The sequence below is a fragment of the Thunnus maccoyii genome, chromosome 6, assembly GCF_910596095.1.
Source record: "Thunnus maccoyii chromosome 6, fThuMac1.1, whole genome shotgun sequence".
NCBI lineage: Eukaryota > Metazoa > Chordata > Actinopteri > Scombriformes > Scombridae > Thunnus > Thunnus maccoyii.
This window is the reverse complement of record NC_056538.1, coordinates 25,361,609-25,386,925: the sequence shown is the minus strand read 5'-3', so window position 1 is coordinate 25,386,925 and position 25,317 is coordinate 25,361,609. Positions and strand designations below refer to the sequence as shown.

Genomic DNA, 25,317 nt, shown 5'->3' with positions numbered 1-25,317 from the left:
CAAACTTTACTATACAGTATGTTTATTGTATATCCCTAAATATTGGAAGGGTATTAAATTATTTTCACTGATGTACTTTACAAATAAGACAAATAGCCATAAGAACGTTTAGTGGGGGTTTTTTGTGGCTAAAGGAGGACGAGTCCCAACTGTTGGCTGAGTTGGATTGACCCTATTTAAAACATCTATTTTGGTATCACCCAAATGTCCAGAGAAAAGTACTTTTTGTGTTTTGTGTGTATACTTCCCCAGTAAATCCAAGCAGGGACCTTTTGTGATCTTTTGCTTGGGTTGAGTTCCCTCCGCCTGTAATTTGAGACAATCTCACAGTCACAGTGGCCTCACAGTCACTTAAGGGGGGTTCACATGTCCATTTATCAGACTTTTCTCAGCAGCGTTGCCCTTTGCCGTACAAAGAACTGTCCTCCTCTCAAAAGTGTTTGCAAATATGAATAAAGCCAGGTCTTCTTTCAGTGGGTCTATCACAGAATCAGGCTTAAACAGGGTTAAAAGTTTTTATTTAAAGCACTATAAAGATGGTGGTCCTGTTCTCATATGTACCAACAGTAATTCAGTGAACCATTTGCTTTTGCTCCAAGAGACTGTTATGTTGGTACACACCGTAACAAGCTGTTAATCCAAATTCAGTTAACATTCTGTGCTACAGTGTCATGTCTGAGCTCTTTTGAAATCTGTGATTCAGAGCGGCAGTTTTTTTTTTCTTTTCTCTCTTTTCACCCATTGAATGAATGCCTTGCACTCTGAATGAATTCCCCATCTGACATGCAGCAAAAAAGGCTCCATCTAGGCTACCTTACTGGATTCAACTGTTCAAAGACTCCATTTCATCTCTACACTCAGGAATCTCAATAGCAAATACCATGGAAAGAATATAAAACAGAATGATTCAGCAAAACATTGTAGGTTATATTATTACTATGTTTTTACTTCACTTCTAAAGAAAGCAAGGACTGATTTATTTCAAGCTTATTTGGTATTTTTCTTATGAAATACATGTTACTAAAGAACATTAACAAACTTTGAATCTTTCACTCTGCTGCATAGTGGACCCCCAAAGTACTTTTTCTGCTGCAGGATTTGCATAGAGTGATGTCAAAGGGGCGTGTCAATCAGGATTACAAGCTGAGAAGATTGAGTAATCACTATGGATACAGCTTTTTAGTTGTCCATTTGTCGGTCCTGTGTGGAGGTAACGCAGTGCAGTTTCCAGGACTTACTTGACTGTGCCATTATGACCAAGTAAGAGGCATTTTGGAAGTAAACTTTACAATGGACTCTGCTAGACGCTGGAGAAAATATACACTTTTAATGTTTCATTTTCTGGTAAGTTGGCCTGTTAGCTCAAACTATATGTTGCAGCAAGAATATGTGTTTGATACATTTTCATATTTTATTAAATTATAAGGTTACAGTGTACTGAAATGCTTGAAAAGTTGCATATTGCACTTTAACAAGAAACTGAGAGACCCTTTTTTTTTCCTTTTTATGGTTCCTCAGACTGTATCCTCCAATGAACCTTCATCTGGAAATACAGTGAATGCAAGTAGCGAGAGGCAGTTTGCAAATATCGTCTTAGGGCAGCATACGCTCCCCTCCTGGTATCATACATCTGTTGATGCTGTGCCCAAGTATGGCACAGTCAGCATACACTCTGAAAACAGATGGAGAGCACAGATGGCTTTCTCCAAAACTGTTTATTCATTTGAAGTGAAAGAAGACACAGTGCCAGGTTAGTCATTTGTGGAGCAAGGCCTTATCCATGTCAATTAGGCAGTAATGTATAATGTTTGTTGACAAAAAGATGAAAAGGATGAAAACAAATGCTTTTAATATTACATGATAGCTTTTTAAATGTTATTTAATCTGTGTTTTTAGATTAATACTTTCTTCAGCCCCTTCTGTGTTTGATACATTTCTTTTCACTCTAGAGTCTTTAGATCACACAATAATTATTCATTATTTAATGTGTTCACAGGGACAGTTGTGGGAAAGGTGGAAACAAAATTTGAGAGTCTCACGCCTATCACATACTCTGTGCAGGAGGATGATGGAGAGAACCTGTTCCTTCTCAGCCCCCTCTCAGGGGAGTTCCTATTATCCCGCAGCCTGGATTACGAAACACAAAGATTTTTCGTTCTCACAGTGGTGGTGCAGCAGGGGGATTCGCAGGTATCCAGTGTCAGGGTGTACTTCAATGTGTTGGATGTGAATGACAACCCCCCTGTTTTCAGTCAGGAAACCTTTTCTACATCATTGCTGGAAGATACTCGGGTTGGCACATGCTTCCTTTCCTTAAATGTGTCAGATAGAGATGATGGTGAGTGAACAAAGTATGTTCCCAACATCCAGTAGATGATTATGGCATTTAAATACTCTTGAAAAAAGGGCACATATCAAATTATTTTTTGCCGACTGCGTAGAGTTGTGGGAAATACAGCCATGTAGTTCAGGTGTCGTGCTAAAGTTTCTTCCCACATGGAAAAAAAAAACAAAACATTACCTCCAGAGAGCACAATTAACTGGCCTGTTAACAAGCTAAAGCAGTATCTGCATGCTTTGTAAGCACTATTGATCAAAATGTATAGTATTGGGATAATTCACTATAGTATATAGAGGGGGCATCAAAACCTCAAAGTGTTTTTTAATGTTCAGTTATGTAATTACTGAAAAGGCCAAGCAAAAGTCATGCAAAAGTACATAATATATGGTGAAAATCTTTGTATGTACTTACTGGTCATGACTACAAAAATAGGATTAATTTTCAAAGTCCTGTACCCATTTTAATACTGAACAAGTTAGTCTCCAGCTATGAAAAGGGATCATATACACTACCTTCACTGCATTGCACAATTTAGCCAAACCTAACAAGATGCTATGGCAGCTATTTTACCAAATTTGAGCATTTAGTTATACACTTTCTGTACTTGGCATCAATCCTCATCCATATATTTCATTTCATTATAGCGATGAAAATGATGGTAACAAAAATATCTCTCATTAACTGGATTTAACTGGACACATGGGCTCAATCTGCCAATCATGTCATGATGTCCTGATAAAACCTTCCAAGCTATTCCAGTGAGAAAACAAACAAACAAACAAACAAACAAACATACAAACAAACAAACAAAAAAAAACACATTGTTAATATACACACATTTTTTTGGCTACACATGCCAGATTTAGCAAATCAAGATATGAATGTCATTTATCATTATACATATTTACTTATTTGGTCATGTCTCGCTGTTGGCTGAAAACATCATGTTGAGTTGGAGGCTAATGTCTGCACATTTCTACTTTGGCTGCCAGTAAAGTTCAATTCTCTTCTCTTCTTTTGTTAGTTACTAATTAGTGCTTGAGTCAAGTGTATTATTATTATATGCATGGCAAGATCAATGTGCACAATACTACCTTTTAACACAGCAGACTCTTAAAGGCAATTTCATCATTGTGATAAAGTCATGCATGATCTTTTCCTCTCTGTCAGGTGACAATGGAGACTTGAACCTGAGAGTGGTTGGTGGTGATGAAGAGGAAGTGTTCTTCATAACCCCCACTGGTAGTTTATGTCTGAACACAGAGTTAGACAGAGAGAGACAATCCTCCTACAATCTGACTGTGACAGCCAATGACTGCGCCCAGCCTTTGCCTTTACAGTTCACCACCACAACACATGTTAAAGTTGTGGTGGAGGATGTCAATGACAATGCTCCATGGTTTACGTCAGCCAAACGTATCAGTGTACCAGAGGACACTGCACTTCATTCTGTTGTAATGACTGTACATGCAGAGGATGCAGACTTTGGATCCAATGGGGAGGTTTTATATTATTTAAACAATATATCTGGTGGCGTTTTCAGCATCAATAACACAAATGGAAGAATATACCTGGAGGAGGGATTAGACAGAGAACAGTTAGATAGGCTGACTATTACTATAACAGCTATTGATAAAGGCTCACCCAGGATGGCGACCACTATTAATCTCACTATAAAAGTCGAGGATGCAAATGACCATGACCCTGAGTTCTTACAAAGTACCTACAGCCTGACAGTGAGAGAGGACGTCTCTAGGGGAACAAGCCTGTTGCAGGTTCAGGCTCATGATCAGGACATTGGCATGAATGGACAAGTGCGGTACTTGTTGAGACAGACGAGTCCGTTTGTGGTGGACATGGTTCGAGGTGTCATCACAGTCATGGATAAACTGGACAGAGAGAGAGATTCAAACTACACCTTAATCATAGAAGCTGTAGATCAGGGTGACATGCCCAGATCTGCAACTGCTGCTATCAGTGTCACAGTCTTGGATATCAATGATTTTGCACCCCTCTTTTCTCCAGAAACACTGATCATACATGTCATGGAGAATGAAGAGGACACCTCTCAGCTACAACATCAGGTACTACTGGATCTCACAAGCTGAAGATTTGATTGAACATTAATAACAGAGATTTTTGGTGTTAATTTCTGAATTGTTCATGTGTTTTTTGATTAGGTCTCAGCTTTCGATGAAGATTTAGGTGTCAACAGTCAGCTTACTTATTTCATTCAGAAAGGAGATGCAGATGGTTTATTCTACATCTCTCCCAATGGCACGTTTCAAATTTCACACAGCTTGGATAGGGAGAGGGAATCATTGTACATCATAACTGTCATTTCTGTTGATTCAGGTAATTCTGATCCAAGTTAAAATGTGATTACCTTTATAGTATATTGCTCTACAAAATTTTAAATGCCAGGGTCACTTCAAACAGTTTGATAATTCATTCTTTACTTTGTCATTTGAAGGATCACCATCCCTAACAGGTACTCTGACCATACATGTTGTTGTGGATGATATTAATGATAATCGTCCAGAGTTTACTGAAGAAGTCTACAACACCATAGTATCTGAGGACAGTGCTCAAGGCACTGTGTTTGCTGTGATAATGGCGACTGACATCGATGAGGGTGTCAGCGGGGAAATAAGGTAAAATGTCACGTCAAAAAGTTGCTTTGGGGAAATCAAAATCATTGTATATTTTAAACTTGCTGTTAAAGTTACACAATTTTGGCTGTGGCCTATTTTGACATCATGTTTCCTGAAGATAGTAGCATGAGTCTTTTTTTGTGAATTTGCTGAACTTGCTGCATAACAACAATTAGAAATCACTCTTGGATGCTATATATACATCATGTTCATTTATACTTTATGGTAGTACTCTATTGAGCTACTGTATTTTTGGCTTCCTATTAGGTATTTCATGGAGAACCCCAATGTGCCTTTTTCCATTGAGGAAACATCTGGAGAGCTGTTTACCACTGATGTCCTGGACAGGGAGACGACAGCCATTTACAGGTTGACGGTGACTGGCAGTGATAAGCATCCCACTCAGCCTCTGTCAAGCACTGTGCTTGTTACCGTGCTCATTGGGGATATTAATGACCACTGGCCCCAGTTTCTGAACAGCCCCTATGTGGCCTATGTGCCCACTGAAATGGCTCCAGGTGAGTTTTTACTTCCATTTCACATTTATATACATTATTTCATCCTGGATAACATGGTCTTGAAAAAGGACTTAGAGTTGAGTTTATTTTGTTCATTATTTGTGTTTTTTTCCCTACAGGTTCAGTTGTTTGCGCAGTAAGGGCAGAGGATGGAGACATTGAGATGAATGCAGAACTTCAGTATTCCTTATATGGACAAAGTTCAGATCTGTTTTCCATCAATCCATATAGTGGCACTGTGTTTACTTCAAGTGCTCTCAGGAGAACAGAAGACATTATTGTCAACGTACGTGTGGAAGATGCTGGAGAAAATCCTAAATTTGACATCAGCACCATTAGTATCCGGTTTCAGAATGTCTCCGACTTTCCAGAGATAAATGTGGATTTGCTGACTTATTCCCTCTCTGAGGATGAGCCAGTGGGAACTTTAGTGGCTGTGGTCTCTGCAGAAAGCCTCAGGGCCGAGCCCATCTCCTTTTATCTATCCTCTGGAAACTTTGACGACACGTTTCATGTGGAGCAATTAAGTGGGGCGCTGACAGTGGAGAGCCCCCTGGATTATGAGAACAAAAATGAGTTTACTTTGTTGATAGAAGGCAGAGACTCAGGCTCGCCTCCTTTCTCATCATTTGCAGAAATTCACATAAGCATCAGTGATGTAAATGATAACTTTCCACAGTTCACTCAAGTTGAGTACAGGTGTGAGGTTTTTGAGAATTCCCCACCTTCCTGGGTTTGTGATGTTCTTGCCATTGATGCTGATTCTGGCAGTTTCAGCACAGTGCAGTACAATATAACAGAGGGAAACACTGATAACGCTTTTACAATTGACCCTGAAAATGGTATGTTGAGCACGACGGGAAGTTTAGACAGAGAGTATATCCCTGAATTCAATTTAACAGTTGAAGCTGCAGAATTAGACAATCCTCTTCATAAAGACAGAGCAACCGTTATCGTTGTTGTTTTAGACAGAAATGACAATGCACCTCGTTTTTCACAAATTTTTCTAACAGAAGTACCTGAAGATTCCCCTGTTGGACACATAGTAATACAAGTGACTTCAACTGATGATGACACTGGTGCCAATGCATTGATTAATTATTCCATAATTGACCAAATTGATGATCTGTTTAATATTGATTTCACCACTGGCTACATCACTGTTGATAGACTTCTGGACAGGGAAAAGCAGGATCATTATATTATAAAAGTAAATGCAAATGATTCAGCATGGAGCATAAGCACCGATGTCACTATAGTCATCACAGACATCAATGATAATAGACCAGTATTTTCTGATCATTTCTACACTGTTGTGATTCCTGAAACCAGAGATAAAGAGGTGTTTGTTATGCAAGTTCTTGCTACAGATGCAGACATGGGGCAAAACAGTGAGATTCTGTATGTTATTGAACCTCCAAATGAGGAGTTTTGGGTGAACGCTTCCTCTGGGGATATCTATACGAAGCAGCCATTAACTTTACACAATTCAGCTTTTGAAATCTACCAATTTACAGTTATTGCATTTGACTGCGGCAGTGATCCTCTGGAAAGTAACGCTACTGTCACAGTAAGATTAGAGCCATATAATTACTACCCACCAATGTTTTTGCCTTTACAGCCTCTGATTCCTGTCCCATATCACGTGTCTTTGAGAACTGAGGTGGTCCAGATTACAGCAATAGATCCAGATGTGAATAACAGCAGTGCTGGTATTGAATATATTTTGGTCGGAGGTAATGCATCTGATTTCTTTTCGATCCAAGCTGACAATGGAAAAGTAATGTTAAATCAGAGTCTGACAGAGAGTGTAAATTTGTTTCTTACTGTATTAGTTATGGCAAAAGATCAGGGTTCCCCATCTTTATCATCACAAACTGAAATCATATTTGAAATTACTGGGAAGAATACATTTTCTCCAAGCTTTAGAGAGATAGATGTCACTTTTTCTGTCCCTGAGGATTTGTCTATAGGATCAGTAATTGGGAAAATTAAAGCAGAAGATGGAGATTATGGTCTCAATGGCGCCATCATGTACCACATTACACCAGAAAATCCATATTTACCATTCTCTCTAGGAGAAGCATCTGGGCTGCTAACGCTGATCAGGGAACTAGACTTTGAAAAAGAAGGTTTTTATCATCTCCGAATCAAAGCCACGGATGGAGGCTGGGTCTCTAAAACAGGTTTATTAAATGTGACAGTGATAGTTATGGATGTCAATGACAATCCTCCACTCTTTTCAGCCTCAGAGTACATCATCTCAGTGCCTGAAAACTCTGCAATTGGAACAAATGTCTTCAATGTGAAGGCTGCTGATGCTGACTCTGGTGCAAATGCCCAAATAACCTACTCTCTCATTGCTGGTCATGTGGATAAGTTCGCAATGGACTCAAGAAATGGCACAATCACCACTTTGGACGTCTTTGATTATGAGCGAGAGCAGATCTTTGATATAACAATTAAATCTTCAAACACTGGTGGTCATCCTTTATTTAGTTTGGCACATGTTGTCATCCAAATCTCAGATGTCAATGAGTTCACACCTACGTTCAAGAAAAAGGAGTTTAACTTTTCGATATTTAAAAATGTGCCCATTGGAACAAGGATTGGGAAAGTAACAGCAACAGATTATGACCAAGGCTCTGAAGGCAAGGTGTTTTACCTGATGTTTGGCCAAAACAAATATTTGGGCTTTGAAATCGACAAACTATCCGGTGAAATATACACAATAGGCAGTTTGAGGAAACAAGGCAACAGTCATGTCATTTTAAAAGTTCTGGCAAAGAACTCTGGTGTTATTACTGGCATGGATATAGATGAAGCTCTGGTCCAGATCAGTGTGATAGACACAAACGATGCACCCATTTTCACCTCTGCTCTCTACTTGGTGAATGTTACAGAAGACAACCTGGTTGGGACATCTGTGATAACAGTGAGTGCTCAGGATCAGGACTCTATCTTGGACTGGAATCGTTTCTTCTTCGGCATTGAACATGGAAACACAAACTTGTCTTTTGCCATTGATCTATCCAGTGGTGTTATATCAGTGAACGCTCCACTTGACAGAGAACAGTGGCCAGTTTATAACCTGACTGTTACAGCCACTGATAATGGCTCTCCACCAGCCACTGGCACCACTAATGTCATTGTAACTATTAGTGATGTCAATGACAACGCCCCCAAACTCACGTTTACTGAGGCTCAAGTGAAGGAAAACCAGCCTCCAGGCACCATAGTGACGAAGTTAAATGCATCTGATTCTGATTTGCCACCAAACCAGGGACCTTTTACTTACTGGCTGGTGAATACTTCAACAGATGGTGCTTTTTCAGTAACTCCCGATGGCATTTTATTCACCACAAGGGCTGCTGATCGGGAGCAAATCTCTGCATATCGAGTCCTGGTGGTTGTACGGGATGCAGGGATCCCTCCGCTGTCATCCACAACACTGTTCCACATTAGGATTGTGGATGAAAACGATACCCCTTCATTGCCCAGAAATATCTTTATTGAGGTGAAATATTTCGGCAGTTCTTTCCAAGGAGGCATGATTGGTAATGTCCATCCTGATGATCAGGATGAGTCTGACATTTTCAGCTGCAGCATCAAAAGCGGGTCCCTTAATATGTTCACGATACCTAATGGCACATGTGAGTTGTGGTCATCTCCTTTCCAAGGTGAGGCTACTTTTAACATCACTATTGAAGCAACAGATCAGCTTCACTTCCCAGTCAACAACAGTGTCTATGTCCACTACAAAGGTTTCACAAATGCTACCATGGACAGCTGTATACTCTTTTATGTGTCATCATCCTCACTGGAAGAATTTTTGTCTCACAAGTATTTGAGATTTGTGAAAGCTCTGGACAGCCTGTTTAACTTACAGGCCTCTAAGACTCATGTATTTGGAATCAAACATATTGGCACTGAAATGCTTTTGTTTGCTGCGGTCAAAAACTACAATGGTCAATATCTAAGCAGAGAAGTCGCGAGTGGCATCTCCGCCGGACACAGGAAATTACTAGAGTCACAGAGCAATGTGACAATTTCTCACATCACTAGTGATCCGTGTCTCACCAGCTCATGTCAAAACGGGGCAACGTGCAACAAAAACATATACATCAGTCAGGATGTTGCCGTCCTGGAAAGCATGGCAGTCATCTTTGTGTCACCGCAGAAAGAGATTTTAAATTGCACCTGTCCAGCCGGCTTCACTGGTTCACTCTGTGAGGAAGATATTAGTGAATGTGAGATGAGTCCCTGTGAGAATAAAGGCACATGTGTGAATACTCCAGGAAGTTTCTACTGTCAATGTCAGAATGGCTTTTCTGGCCCTATCTGCTCTTCTGATGTAGATGAATGCTTGAAAGTGAAGTGCCAAAATGGAGGAACTTGTAGCCCCACTCAAAATGGATATCACTGTTACTGTTTGCCTGGATTTGAAGGTAGACGTTTCAATATATTTAAAGCAAATCACATTATTCTGCAGTAATAGAGTCCAGAATCCTTTTAACCTCTTGGGTTTATTTGCTTTTTTTCAGGAGAAACCTGTGAGCAATTCCTAGACCACTGTAGATCAAACCCCTGTGTCCAAGGAAGCTGCATCAATTCACAGACAGGATTCTCTTGTAGTTGTGCCTTTGGTAAGAATAATGCAAAGAAAAAAACATTTCCAACCTACAACTGAGAACAATTTATTTATTAAAATGCTCTAACAACATCTTTATTTCATCTTTAGGAGTCAGTGGTGTCCACTGTGAGGAGCCCAGTTATGGCTTTGAGGAGATGTCCTTTATGGAGTTTCCCCCATTGGATCGCAGGACTAATTTAATCTCTCTTGAGTTTGCCACAGTGCAAAGGAACTCCTTGCTCCTGTTCAACCCTGGAGGATCATCCAGCAGGGAATTCTTTGCACTGGAGATACTTGACGGGGCCATGTGTCTCTCTTATGACCTGGGATCAGGACCTGTGAGGCTGCAGACAAACAAGCAAGTGGCAGATGGACATTTCCACAGCATCACTGCCAGGAGGATTGGCAATGTGAGTTTTAAATATGTCAGCACATACACAAGGTTAATTAGCTAGCCGTTTTCAGTGGTTAAAGGGGGAGAACTGGATTTAAAATGACTGATGCTGCAAGTTTTTTGTATTTAACAGATGGGCTCTTTGTATGTGGACAACTGCACAGATGTTCAGAGCAGTGGATTTTGTTATTCACAGAGTGATGGCAGTAGCTCAGAAAGGTAGCGGTGAAATAATACGGCCACTATCCCATAATTTATCATTTTGTGTCAGTGTATCTTTTATCATTCTTCATAAAATCTATTTCTCTGTCTTCTCTTTGTGTGTATCTACAAGCAGGACACTGGATGTTGAAAATAGTAATATAACATTTGGGGGACTGAGGACCGTTGAATCCATTTTGCTGCATTCTGCTCAGATAAGAACCCATGACTTTGTTGGGTGTATTCGAAACATTTATGTGAATGGCGTCCTGCTGAGACCTTCAATGGCCCTTACAACATATAACATTCTTGATAGGTAAGTATATTAAATTCAAAACATTTACATGCTGTAGGTAGACGACAGTAAAACACAAAAACCCTGTTTTTTAAATACAGAATCTTTCAAAAAAAGTGTTAAAAAGTGTTAATATCAGCAAAATATTTCTTTAATGTAGGTGTCCTCGGGCAACAGCATCACCATGTCACAGAAACCCATGTAAGAATGGTGGTGTGTGCCATGACCTTTGGTCTGACTATCTTTGTGAGTGCAAAAGCCCTTTCACTGGAAGAAACTGTGCCAAAGGTAAAAAAAAAAAAAAAAACAACCTTTTGATATACAGAATTTATTTTTCTTAGAATTGTATGTTAATAAATATGTTCGCATGTTCGTTCCCCTTTGAGAAGAAATGTCACAGGAGCTTGTATTGAGATTTAACGGCAATGACTACATAGAGTATGTCATCAAAGAGAGATCCAAGAGAGACTATCTGCTTAAGGACTTGCTGGATGATGAGAAACGGGGGAACAGCAGAAACCAAACAGCGATTAACATAAAATTCAAGACCCAATATAATGGAGTGTTAATGTTTGTTCTCGGACAGACAGAATATACTGTGCTTAAGGTGGGTATAAAATATATTTAGATAGACATTTACCCATCTTGTATTTATGTTTGAAGTGTAAAAGAGCTTGTTTCTTCTGTCCAACTCAGATAAAAGACAGAAAGCCTGTATACATTTCCAAAGACATCCTATCAGGACAGCTGTCAGAGTTCACTGTGGACTCCACAGTGGCTGACGGGATCTGGCATGTCCTCTCCTTGTTCAGCAATGGTCAGAACATTTTTCTGCTTCTGGATGGAAAAGCAGTCTTAAACATCACAGACAGAAGTATTGATCTCACTCCTGTTAATGTGGAAAAGATTATTTTTGGTTCAGCCCCGACAGGAGATTCGAAGCCCCAGGAGGCAGGTGAGATATACAATAGATAAATCTTATCTTTTTTTCGATTTTAATGTGAAAATTACAAAATGTATAGATTTTGTCTGCTTTAATTTTCACAGTACAATTTAGATTTTAATAATCATGCGATACCAATGACAATAATAAATGCATTCTTTTTCTGTAAGTAGTGAATAAATCTCAGGCACGTTACTACTTTACACACACCGCTAATTTAGCAAATTCAAGCCAAGAATATAAAACGTGTGTGCAGGTGTATCTTACAGGAAATGTTAACAGGTAAAAACACTAAATCAGAAAGAAGAGAGCATCTTTGTTGTGTATAAGCCATAGTGTCACGTTCCTTACAGGGTCCATCAATAAATATAGTTATTTTTAGATGTAAATATTCTCAACAAAAGGCATTAGAAAAGCAAAACATTTATTTATTATTGGGTCTTGCCTTCTGCAGAGCAGAAGCAAAGAACTAATTTTTCCTTACTTTTTACATAGATCACCCTAAACACAAATTGTATGTATTACGTGTCTTAAGTGTCAAAGCATGCTGTGGTAAACTCTTTTTAAAACTGACAAATTATCTTAATTCTTTTTTGAATGATAGGGTTCACTGGATGTGTGCAGTATTTCAATGTGACAGGTTACACTCTGCCAGTCAGCGGACACAGTGAGATGGTGGACGTTTGGCCGAGCTCAACTCTCATCCAGTCAAGCTGCAGCTCTTCAGATTACTGCCTGCCCTCTCCCTGCACCGAAGATGACACAGCTAGGAAGAACTGTCTCTCCACACATTGTCAAAACCGATGGCAGTGTGGACCTGTGGTGCAGAACGGATCCTGCATCTGTTTGCATAATGTTTCGGACCATGTCTGTGATATGTGCATCTCCACAACAGAGAGCTATGATGGATGCTCTGAGATGCAGGGCAGCCTGCCTCTGTGGCTCATTGCTGTGATTATTCCAGTTCTCTCCATCCTGGTTATTATAGGAATGTTTATTGCTCTTTACAGAGTGAGACGACAGAATCCAAAGTGTCAGAGAGACAGCTCACCACAGAAAACAGAGCAAGGGACAGACAACATGGCATTTTGCTTTGATGACAGCAGAATGCTCACAGATGCTGCAGAACAAGGGAAAGAGCGTGATCTGATGAGTGCTAATCGGCAGAGGTCAAGTATGGAGTGTTACAGTGATACCAGTCTATCAAGTGTTCAGCCAGTGCCAAACAGTGAGCTGGAGTATTATGAAATCAGCAGCATCTGTAGTGCATTTCTATCAGACACTGCCTCACTCAAGCTCAGCTGGCACAAGCATTTGTACAGCACAAAGTGTGTGAACGCTGATTCTAAACAGTGGCGAGATTTGAGGATGCTGTTTGAAGGTTTTAAGAAAGGATGCCCCGGTGAAGACAGCACACACAGTCCTACGAAACCTGAACATGTTGCATCCCTAAACAAACAGTTGTTGACTAAGATAAATACTGTGCAGTCCCAGAAAACACAGCCTTGTTGCACAAAGAGGATCCTACAACCAGAGCTCCTAGAACCTGTGCAATGTCTCACTTTTGAAGAAATAAGTAAATTAAACTCTCCTATAGAGCAAACAGTGCCACATGGAGCATCCCTGAGGCCTGGACCTGCCAAGTCCACCACGATGATCAGTGTGTCATCTGACAGTGAAACAGACAGCACATTTACCTGCTTGGAGTCTGAGTATGGACAGTTTTCTATCATCAACACCAGGAGATATATACATAAACAATCGACTCTGTCAGCATGCAGCTTCAGACAACAAGGCATCTTGCCTGTCAACTCATTGTTCAAACACACCTGCCAGTCTGCTGCAGATCAGCTTGAAGCTGACAGTACTCCCTCTGGTACTTTTGAGCAATGGGAAAATATTTTCAATATGAATCTTCCTTTTAGCATGTATGCTTCTGTATTTGAGGATATTGCATGTCTACCTGTTGAACCCAGTCACAGCTATGATATGCATAGTGACATAGAGGAAATAATTTGACGGGGATTATATTGTAGTTTTTGGGTCAGATTGAAAACTACAAAGTATTTATATGATCTTTTTTTTTTTTTAATTTAAAAATCAGAACAGGAGAATGACAGACATGCTTCTGCGCATATATAGCAGCTCCATAATTAGATTAGTCAGGAACATTATAAAATATAGATCATACAACTAATAATTAAAAAAAGAGTTGACACAATATCAAATGTGCTTCACAATGTGTTCCAGAAAAGTAGCATTTTTTGTGCTTTTTGATTATGAAGATTGATAAGGGATGCATAAAAGTTTTCTACATCAACACTTTACTGAAACATATTTGATACAATTATGCTGTTTACGTCATCAAAAAACATGAATAATGTAAATGTGACACAAATCTAAATTTTTGATTGGAGCATGTATTGCACAAACAGTGAAAGGTATATAAGAACATGATATCAAATGATAGATTATAGTGCTCCTAAATTCAATGAATTAAAATGAAACATTCTCCATTATCTCACTTGAAATCTTTGTGCTTTCAAATGCTCTAAACACCAATAAGTAAGAGAATGTAAGTAAATGATAAAGGATATTAGTTGTGTTATGACAGCTTAATGTCATATAACAAAACAAAGAGAGCAAAATTGTGTGTGCAGAGAAAATTAGTTTAAAAGACAGAAATCCTGGTCAGGGGATGGAAGGTGGAGTCTGTTGCTGTACTGTACTAATAAAGAATGTTAAACTCTCTCTAGATGCATGTTTTTGAACCACAGTGAACAAATGACTTATAACATTAAAAAAAAACCCTTCAAACCCTCCACTCACATCCTCACGTGTTGATTTTCTGATTTAAAACTGAAGGTGTAAGTGGATTTGATCATACACTGATGATTTGTCTCTATCTAGTGGACAAATTCAAGGTTACAGTCAGAGGTGGAGTACAGTGTTGGGCACAGTGTGAAGTAGAGTTAATGATTTCACAGGCATTCTCAAAAATCAAGATACTCAGAAGAGTTGTTTTCAGTCAGGGAAAATACAGCACTCTAAATCAAACCTGCGAGCAAACAGATACTTTGCACAATGTCAAAAATAATAATTCATATTCTGAAGAAAATCTTCCAGATGCTTTCTTGCACAAGGAGAGATTCCAACCAAATTGTAGTATAATTATAATAATGTGCAGTAAGTTGTTGTCAGTCAGTAGAATTTCTATTTTGCAGTTAAATGAACAGACCATCACAGTTTTGGATTTCAAGAATTATAGAAAGTTATTTGATTAATTCACACCAGAAAAACATTATAAAAAATCTTTCGGAAAAATATAGAGTTAAAAAACAAATTCTCAAATAAAATTTGCTAAAATATAGAAAAATGAAACAACATTTCATAGCAACAAGTTTATATTTAATCATTTACTGAATTATTTTATATAGCAGGTCCTATATATTTTATACTCATCTTTTCTGACTGATTCCAATAAATTAAGTCAAATATCACATAACATTTTGTTGAAAGTCAATTTTAATTGCAAATTGCAATGCTGGCTTTTTTATTTTTAAATCTCTGCACCAAAGCCTCTTTTATATCCTTAGTTTTGAAACAGTATATCAGTGGATTAACTACAGCAGGTATGAGGCTGTACAACATGGTTATTAAAATACGGGCATCAGCAGTAAAACTAAATCCTAAATTGTGAGCGAGATAAACAAAACATCTTGGCACATAATAAAGGCAGGTAATAAAGATCTGAGGAGCACAGGTGGACAAGACTTTGTGGCGGCTCTCAGTATGAGACATTTTCAGAACAGCTATGATAATGGAAAAGTAAGAAATAATTATGAAAGCTAAAGGAACCAGGAGAATTACCATGGCATTTCCAAGTGAAACCATTTTAACATATTTAACATTTTCCCCACATCCCAGCCGAGTTATTGACATATGATCACAGTAGCAGTGTGTGATGACATTCTGGTTGCAGTAAGGCAAAGTTAAGGCGTGAAGCACAATTCCCAACATACGTATGAATGTTACTACCCAGCACATGCTACAAGCAATAGAAATTGTTTTATTTGTAATCATAACAGGATATTGGAAAGGAAGACATATAGCAACAAAGCGATCCAAGGCCATAATCAGCAAAATTAAAGAATGAATAGCTCCCAAAGAATGGACAAAATACATTTGCGTAAAGCAGACTCCAAATGAAGATATCACATCATTCCACCAATATCTGGCAATGATTTTTGGAAGAGTCACAAACCCAAATATAACGTCTGTCATTGCAAGGTGAAAAAAGATCATGTATGTCGGTTTGTGAAGAGTCCGCTCATACACAATAATGGTTAAAATGAAAGCATTTCCAACAACAATAGCTGTGAAAGTAAGGAGAAGAAGAGCAGACACTGGTCCATAATACTTAGGTGAAAGTCCAGGGAATCCAGTGATAATAAAGTCTTTTATAGTTGTAATATTTGTGTACTTCATAATCACTTGTAGACAGAGACAGCCTCTGACCAAAAATGAAATAAAAGCCTGGAAGTGAAATTAGAAAAGAATGATGAAATAAATAGTACTTCACCGTCAATACTGATAGTAATACAAAAAAAAAGAATAAGATGAGATATTCCACAGGTTATCACAATGATGACTTTACCGCATGTCACAAATTGTCTACACATCTTACCTTTTAGTCTCGAACTCTAAAAAGGATATGATCCATCTTAACCATATTGATCACTTAATATTGTAGTCTGGTGTAATGATGTGGATTAACACTCAGAGGTGTCAACTCTCATGTGAATTCAAGGTTTTTTTCAAAGTGTCTGACTGCATATATTAAGAAAAACATACAGTGAAAGGTCTCAGGTCTGTGATGTTGAAGGTTTTCTGTGTAAGCTTTGGTAAACATCATGTTTAATGCAACAGAAGCAAAGATCAGCTCATGCATACCTGTGAAGATTTCTTGAAAGAATTGTTTGTATTGAAATGTGAGGGCCTGACTGCAGGGAGAGTCTGTTAGGGAGTGGGCAAGTGCACCACCGGTGCCCTGGTGGACCAAAAAATACTGCACAGTATGATCAGTGCCCTCTAAAGTGCACAAAGGAGAAAACATACCAAAGTTCTGTAATGACTGTCCAAGTTATGGGTAAATCAGGATGAAATGCGCTATAGAGGGCAGTCTGGAATGAAGTGCCCTCCTGGGTGCCCTGTCAGTGGAAGAAAATTTTATAGTGGCTTGTAAAGAACCCCAAAAAGTGAGAAAACAAACGAAACGAAACGAAACGAAACGAAACGAAACGAAACGAAACGAAACAAAAAAGGAAAACGTGCAATTTGGGGTTCCCCTAAGTCTAACATACTGAAGTGCAGAGATGGGTGCCCTTTCAATGAAATTAGTGCTGTATAGGATGCACTGTATGGGAGAAAAATGTGGTAAAGTGCCTTTTCAGTGAAGAACATGAGATACTTTGCCCTGTAAGATGCCTTTACGTTTGAGTAAACTGGCTATTATGGTAGAAATTAATGTATCCTTTATGTAGGCTGACCATTAGGAAATAAAACACCCTTAAAACATGTTGTAGTTGTTGTAGCTGACATTATTCCATTCAGTTGACTTTGGCACAGTAGTACTCACTAGTTTGCTCAGTCACACTCTCTTTAGGTTGTTTAGGTCAATGCAGTCTAAGCTGTAACCTTGATCCTACTACAATTTGTGAGGTAGGTCACAGCAAGGCTTATTTGCACTTGATTTATATTAAGGATGCATTACTAATGTATGTAGACTAATAGTTCGATGTGTTTACTAAAGATGTGTTTGAGGAATAAACATTTAAAACATCCATTCCCTGTATTTTATTACAGAGATGTCTGCAAAACAAATGTTTAAAAGGTAAATCATTTTAATACAGAGTTGTTGTTTTCCTCATATTCTGAATCACCCTATAAAATGTTAATCTTAGTTGGAGATGTTTTTTTTTTCTTTTTTTTTTACCAAACATGCATCGTTGTTCTCTGCTTATGGGGGCCCATTGAACATATCAGGTGCCCTTCATGTTTTTTCACCCCTGCCCCTCAGACAGCCTTAGCCCACCACTGGTCTGTAGTCACTAAACTGCTCGGTGAGTGAGGCATGAGACTATTAAAAGCAGCACGCTAAAGCTTGTGAATACATGGAATGTAATTGTGTTTAACTAAGCTTGAAGTTGGTTTGACAGCATTGAACTTGAAATGTGCATTACCACCATCTTTTGCCTTTCAAGTGTGTGTCTATTCTGATCTCAAGATGATCACTGTTGACGCAAACTCTGCACAGTCTTAAATATCAGAAATAAATACTACTTTAATTTTATAATAATAATATAATAGATTTTATTTACATAGGTACAGTACTTTAAAACATAGTAAAACAGAGAGAAATGACACAAATATTCTAAAATAATAAATTACAAGACAGAGAAAATATAAAAGCAGAAAACAAAATTATACAATAACATAGTGACATTTCAAAACAAGGTACAGCATTGTTAAACTAGGCATAGTAAAAAATAAATTGTTTTACTTAGAAGGCTCTACTTAGAAGTGAGTGTCAAGATGTGATTTAAGAAACATATTTGGTTCCTTGCACATTTCTGTTCATCCAGTTCAATTTCAATTCATCCAGTTTTCGTGATGAAATTAATTTTCTTTCTATAGAATTTCTTTTTCAAGTTTTCTTTGATATCCTTGGTTTTGAAACAGTAAATAATCGGGTTGACAGCTGCAGGTAAAAGACTGTACAGCATTACAACAACAATGCGAACTGGAACACTGAAAGTGAATCCCACATTATTTGCCAAGTACACAAAGCATCTTGGCATATAATACAGACACGTGATAAGAAGCTGTGGTGTGCAGGTAGACAGAGTCCTCATGCGTCCCTCAGAACTGGACATTCTCACAACCGCAATAATGATGACAAAGTAAGAAAAGATAATAAAACCCAAGGGCAACAACAAACTCAACATGGCAAGACCAAAAGCAACTACCTGAACTTCTCTTACATTCTCACATCCAAGTGCTGTTATAGCTATGTGGTCACAATAGCACTGCACAATTATGTTTGAATTACAAAACGGCAATGTAAGAGCATCCAAAACAATACCCACCATCCATGATATTGGCATAAGCCATGATATTCCACAAAGCACAGAAACAGTGGTGTTAGTGAAAGTGGCTGCATAACGCAGTGGAGTACAAATTGCAGTAAAGCGATCAAGAGCCATCACCATCAAGATGAAAGAATGAGTCGCCCCAAGAAAATGAACAAAATACATTTGGGCAAAGCAACCATAAAATGAAATAATGCTGTAATCAAACCAATATTTTGATATAATCTTTGGTAGAGTAACAATCCCAAATGCTAAATCAGTTAATGCCAAGTGGCAAAAGATCAGATATGTGGGTTTGTGAAGAGACCTTTCACATTTAACAAACACTAAAATGAAAATATTTCCCACCACTATAGCTAGGAAGAGCACAAAAAGCAGGGCTGACACAGGTCCATAATACTCTGGTGAAAGTCCAGGAAATCCAATGATGAAGAAATGTTTTATCCTTGTTACATTAGTGTAGGACATAATCACTTGATGTTACAACAACAACCTATTAAAAGGAAAGCACAGAGAGTTATTTGATGTGACAAGTTGAGAAAAATGCTAAATAACATGGAAGTGTTAACAATATACTCAAGAATTTATAATCTGACAACTATGCACACATTTCAAGGAAACAAAACATAAACCACCACAGTGTCATTTCATGTGTTCTGTGGAGGATCTAAACTGTAAATCTTACCTTGTAAAACTCACAGAAGAACTGCACCCATGAACGTACTGCAACATGTCACTGTAGCGCCACCTAATATGTGCTTGTTAAGGTTAAATCCCTACTGAGTTTGTGCTAGCCTACTAGGGCTCGAGCACTGAGTGGTGGGAAGGGCCTATTGTATCTGAAGGTATTATTCTTCTTTTTCTCTATTATCATTATTATTCTTGTAAATGAATCACATTTTTGAGGGGCTAAAGGTGCTCAGAAACTCACAAAACTTGGTGGTGAAAAATTACACATTTTATATCACCAGTCCCTGGCTGAGCACAGTGGTGTTGGAGTTCTCCCCACAGAATGAGAGGGTCGCCTCCTTGCGACTTCATGTTGCTGGGAGGGCAACTCTGACTGTTGTTTGTGCGTATGCGTTGAACAGCTGTTTGGAGTATCTGGCCCTCGTGGAGTCTCTGGGTGGGGCCCTGGGGGGGGGGGGGGGGGGCACAGCCCAGCAAGTCAACACTTCAACACTTATGTGGGCAATGATGGAGAAACCTGGAGGGGAGTGACTGGGAGGAACAGCCTGCTCGATCTGAACCCAAGTGGTGCATTGTTGCTGGACTGCTGTGCTAGCCATGGGTTGGCCATAACAAACACCATGTTCAAGCATAAAGTTGTTCATAAGTGTACCTGGTACCAGAGCACCTTAGGCCAAAGATTGATGATTGACTAATTGTGTCATCAGATCTGTGGCCGCATGTCTTAGATTGGGTAAAGAGGGGAGCAGAGCTGATCACCACCTGGTGGTGAGTTAGATGGAGACCCAAATGAGTAGTGAGGGTGGACTGGGAACATCTGGTGGAAGCCCCTGTCCATGAGGTCTTCAACTCCCACCTCTGGAGGAATTTCTCCCGCATCTCGGGGGAGGTTGGGGACATGGAATCTGAGTGGGCCATGTTAAGGACCTTAGTTGTGGAGGTGGCTGCTCAGAGTTGTAGCTGGAAGGTAATTGGTGCCTGTCGGGGCGGCAACCTGAGAACCTGCTATGAGACACCAGCAGTAAAGGAGGCCGCCAAGCTGAAGAAGGAAGCCTTTTGGGACTGGCTGGCTCAGGGCTCTCCTGAAGCAGCAGATGGGTACCGAAGGGCTAAAAGGGTGGCAGCTCAGGTGGTTTCTGAAGCAAAAACCTGGGTGTGGGAAGAGTCACAAGGACTTTCAGTTGGCCTCAAAGAAGTTATGGCAAACTGTCAGGTGACTCAGGCGGGGGAAGCAGGGCTTAGTCCAAGCTGTTTTCAGCAGGGGTGGAGAACTGCTGACCTTGACTGGGGACATTGTTGGGTGGTGGAAGGAACATTCTGAGGATCTCCTAAACCTGACCAATATGCCCTCTATGTAGGGGGCAAAGTTGGACGACTCAGGGGAAGCCTCACTCATACCCCTGGCACAGGTCTCTGAGGTAGTCAAAAAGCTCCTCAGAGGCAAGGCGCCAGGTGTGGATGAGATTCGCCCTGAGATGCTGAAGGCTCTGGACATTGCTTGGCTGTCATGGTTGGCATGTCTCTTAAATATCGCATGGAGACTGGGGACAATGCCTGTGGACTGGCAAACCAGGGTGGTGGTTCCCATTTTCAAAAAAGGGGGCTGGAGGGTGTGCCCCAACTATCAGGGGATCGCACTACTCTACTACAGTGTACCAGCTCTTAACCCTTGCAAGGAGTTACTGGGAAGTGTGTTTGAAGCTGATATCAATCCTTCAAACTCACGATAAAACACCAAATAAGCTGACCCCCACCCCCCTACCCCAAATGTTGAAGTCCCATTACGTTACTGGGATTTCACATCGTATTCTAGTAAGTACTTGTTACTTAATAAGTACTTAGTAAGTTACGTTAGTAAGTGATACCTGATTGCCCAACACTGTCTAAATATAACCCATTTAAAATACACTATAAGCAGACTGAGTGTATTTCCAGTTTATTTCCATCTGCATTCAGTGCATATTTTTTCTCCAGCAGAGGGCAGTGCCTCAGAGGAAAATGTGTTTCAACAGCTAGACAGGACAGAACATGGAGTTAATATTTCAAAGCTCTTAAAACGATTCATCCAAAGCACGTTATGAGGAGTAAAAGGCATAACTTAAGCTGAGATTTTGATGTCAGCATTTTATTTTCTCTGGAGTTAGCCATGCTAGCTTAACATTGTTCTGAGCAGTTCCTCTAGAAAGCATTGAGGTTCTCTTTCATTTATAAATGAGTCAGTCTTGCTAAGACATTTTTTAAAAAATGGGTGCTTTTTAGATTTCATATAGGAGTAATGTAGCCTTGTCTTTGTGGGTTGTTTTTATGCTTGTGATGGTCTCTGAAAAGAAAAGTGGATTGTTTGTTGGACCCATTGACAATGGACATACAGCAGATGATCATGTCACCACAGATAAGCACTAAGATTTCATCACACACTCAATTTAAACTTTAACAAGTTCAGTGGAATTGCACAAGGGTGCAATCACTTCAGTATGGAAAGCAGTAATAATTGCAGAAAAACAATGGTCTTTCAGCATCCACATGGGCATGTTGAGTATTGTATTTAGATAGCCTTAAAAAGATTTTGACCCATCCTTTAAAACTGCATTAGGCAGAATATGTTATTTTGGCCACTTGGTGGCAGTGGAACAAGTTGAAAACACAACATTAACATACTGTATTTGTCACCTTATGAGGTGGGATGGCAAACATTTAGAAAACATTTTTATTCACATATTCTGTAGACAGAGCAACATTTGCATTCATTTTGAGTCATGTTTCTGAAGGTAAGTCCAATAATCAGTCCTTTTTTATTTTGGTCTCCACTAAGTCCTGATAGAAATATCTGGCTCTGTAGCTGTTAAATGCTACAGTATCTTGACCAGCGAGTCACTAACAATGTCTATCTGTTATTTGGTGCAGAGCAGGTAATGTACGGCAGGTTTATCAAAGCCTTCTCACTGGAAAAAAAGCTGACTGCTGCAGCTGAAAAAATAAGGTTAATGAGAGTGGACTTTACGAGCTGGAGAGCTGAACATAAAATGAAGACTTGCATGGTTTGGTAGCATTCATCTAATTCAGCTAATCACACTACAAAATGGTAACACTAATGTCTTCATCAAAAGCTTGAGAGGTATAGGCAAACAAAAGAGGTAGTTCCCAGTAGATGTTACCCTCCAAACTGACATGAAAAATATACCCTTGTGTAGTGCATGAGTAAAAACAAGACTTGTGGTCATTTAAGAGTCATCATAATGCACAAACTGTGGAGTACTATTTCTTCCTATTTGTTTATCCATTGTAAGATAAACAGTGCAGTATTTGTAAAGTGATTACACATTAGATAACCAGTGAGTACCCTTTAGGTAGATATTATTCCTGTAAAATGCATTCTTTACAATGATAAAACACAAAGACACACAAAAATATAATTTGTACATTGCGCAAACTTTTTTCTTCTGTTTTACAGTCACATTTCTTGTTAATGAAGCCAAACTTTCAGTGTGAATAGCTGACGTTAAATTCTCATCAATTTATCAATCCATTATTAGAATGAAAGTTTATTAATATGCAAGTTTTATCTCAATCCCAACTCTAGTTTTTTTCAGCTTTGTTATCAAAGTCTGCTTGATGTCCTGAGTCTTGAAACAATATATGATTGGATTAACAGCAGCAGGAAAAAGACTGTACAACAATATCAATAAAATGCGAATATCTAAACTGAAAGCAAATCCTATAGTATTTGCTACATAAACAAAACATCTGGGAAGGTAAAAAAGGCAAGTGATGAATATTTGTGGGGTACAAGTTGATAAGGTTTTTTTGCGGCCTGTGGCGTTGGACATTTTTAAAATAACCACAATGATGGAAATGTAGGAAAACAAGATAAATGCAAGAGGAAGCAAGAGACTAAACATGGCCATAACAAGAGTAGTAACCTGTACTATTATAACATCCTCTCCACATGCCTGACGTGTTATAGAAATGTGGTCACAATAGCACTGAGCAATGACATTATCTTTACAGAAAGGTAATGTGAGTGTATGGAGTACAATGGTCACCATCAAAGACACTGGTATAAACCAGGCAAAGCCACAGAGCACAGATATGATGTTGTTTGTGATGAGGACAGGATAACGCAGTGGAATACAAATTGCAATAAATCGATCCAGAGCCATTACCAACAAGATGAAAGACTGCGCAGATCCTAAATAATGAACAAAAAACATCTGTGTAAAGCACCCATAAAATGAAATTAAGCTTTCATCAAACCAATATTTTGATATGATCTTTGGGAGAGTCACAGTGCCAAATGTTAAGTCATTCAGTGCCAGGTGACAAAAGACCAGATATGTTGGTTTTTGAAGGGACTTCTCACACATCACGAATGCTAAAATGAAAATATTTCCAATTGCAATAGCTAGGTAGATGAAGAAAAACAGAGCCGACACAGGTCCATAATACGGTTGTGAAAGTCCAGGGAATCCAAGGATGAAGAAGCTTTTCATCCTTGTGACATTGGTGTAGATCATAATCACCTATTACAATCAGAACAAAGACAAGGGAAGCCAAAATTATCAATATATATAATATACTTATCAATAAAAAATGAATTAGTTATGGTAGTCAAAAGTAATATATAACATGAACTAACAATAACATACATAATGCTGTGTGGAGCTGATTAGTCACTAAATCGATACAATAAATCAACTCAACTACATTTGATTGTCATGAAAAACACCAAACATTTGCAAGTTGAAGCTTCTTTCATTATATTGTTCATTAAATACCTTTGAGTTTTTTGACTGTTGGTCAGAAAAAACAAGCAATTTCGAAACATTGGTTTTGGCTCTCGTAACTTTTTTTTACCATTGTTTTGCCATTTAATAAGGTAAATGATCAAACCAATTACTTGAAAACAATTAACATTAGTGAGCACTGCAATAAAACATAATTTCCGGCCCTTAAAGTAAACATCTAATTCATTCTACACTCTCTTTGATAAGAATTTATTAGTTCCAAACTCACCCGATGGTAAAAGCATTTATCATAAATCCTTTACAGTACTTGCTTCACAATTGTTAGCATAGAAGTATGTAAATTCAGTTATCAGACATTTAAAGCCATGAGTTATCTTGTGTTTTCAACTGCAAGTCTAAGTAAGAGGCTTACCCTTTAGATCGCAGACCAGCATGTAAAAGTGTAAAGGACGGGTGACAGATAATATCTGCTCCTTTCAAAAGCTGACCAGGCATATCCTCAAAGGATCATATTCTCAAATGAATGAATGGAAGTGCCCAAATAACCCTATGGTTTTCCATTTCCCTTCATTAACAAATTAAAGTTTACTTAATGGAAAGCCTACATGCCTCCATGAGGAATAAATATAAAAACAGTTTCAGCTAAATTGTTCCAAACAAAATCCGTATAGAAAAAATATTGTGGCAATCCTTAAACAAAGATGTTTTTTTTCCTTCAGGTTAACTTCTCACAGGAACACTCCAAGTGGTTT

The 25,317-nt window shown here is 38.8% G+C and overlaps 4 protein-coding genes across 4 annotated transcripts; 1 reads left to right on the top strand and 3 right to left on the bottom strand.

The window, feature by feature from the left end:
* The first annotated feature begins 1,695 nt into the window (after positions 1 to 1,695).
* Positions 1,696 to 14,752, top strand: LOC121899010 (protocadherin Fat 4). Its single transcript, XM_042414556.1, has 15 exons — positions 1,696 to 1,750; positions 1,997 to 2,338; positions 3,512 to 4,425; positions 4,522 to 4,696; positions 4,815 to 4,995; positions 5,263 to 5,513; positions 5,633 to 9,961; positions 10,058 to 10,159; positions 10,255 to 10,556; positions 10,674 to 10,759; positions 10,875 to 11,057; positions 11,197 to 11,324; positions 11,426 to 11,643; positions 11,733 to 11,991; positions 12,584 to 14,752. The coding sequence occupies exons 1-15, from the start codon at positions 1,696 to 1,698 to the stop codon at positions 13,996 to 13,998; spliced, it is 8,940 nt and encodes a 2,979-aa protein (XP_042270490.1). The 3' UTR covers positions 13,999 to 14,752.
* A 752-nt stretch (positions 14,753 to 15,504) lies between these two features.
* Positions 15,505 to 16,507, bottom strand: LOC121899009 (olfactory receptor 52B2-like). Its single transcript, XM_042414555.1, has one exon. The coding sequence runs from the start codon at positions 16,465 to 16,467 to the stop codon at positions 15,505 to 15,507; it is 963 nt and encodes a 320-aa protein (XP_042270489.1). The 5' UTR covers positions 16,468 to 16,507.
* Positions 16,508 to 18,635: 2,128 nt separating this feature from the next.
* LOC121899008 (olfactory receptor 52E8-like) lies at positions 18,636 to 19,967 on the bottom strand. The gene is made up of 2 exons (XM_042414554.1): positions 19,816 to 19,967; positions 18,636 to 19,623 (listed from the first exon to the last, which is right to left on the bottom strand). The coding sequence occupies exon 2, from the start codon at positions 19,596 to 19,598 to the stop codon at positions 18,636 to 18,638; it is 963 nt and encodes a 320-aa protein (XP_042270488.1). The 5' UTR covers positions 19,599 to 19,623; positions 19,816 to 19,967.
* A 3,398-nt stretch (positions 19,968 to 23,365) lies between these two features.
* LOC121899067 (olfactory receptor 52E8-like) lies at positions 23,366 to 24,334 on the bottom strand. The gene has a single exon (XM_042414649.1). The coding sequence runs from the start codon at positions 24,332 to 24,334 to the stop codon at positions 23,366 to 23,368; it is 969 nt and encodes a 322-aa protein (XP_042270583.1).
* Positions 24,335 to 25,317: the final 983 nt, after the last annotated feature.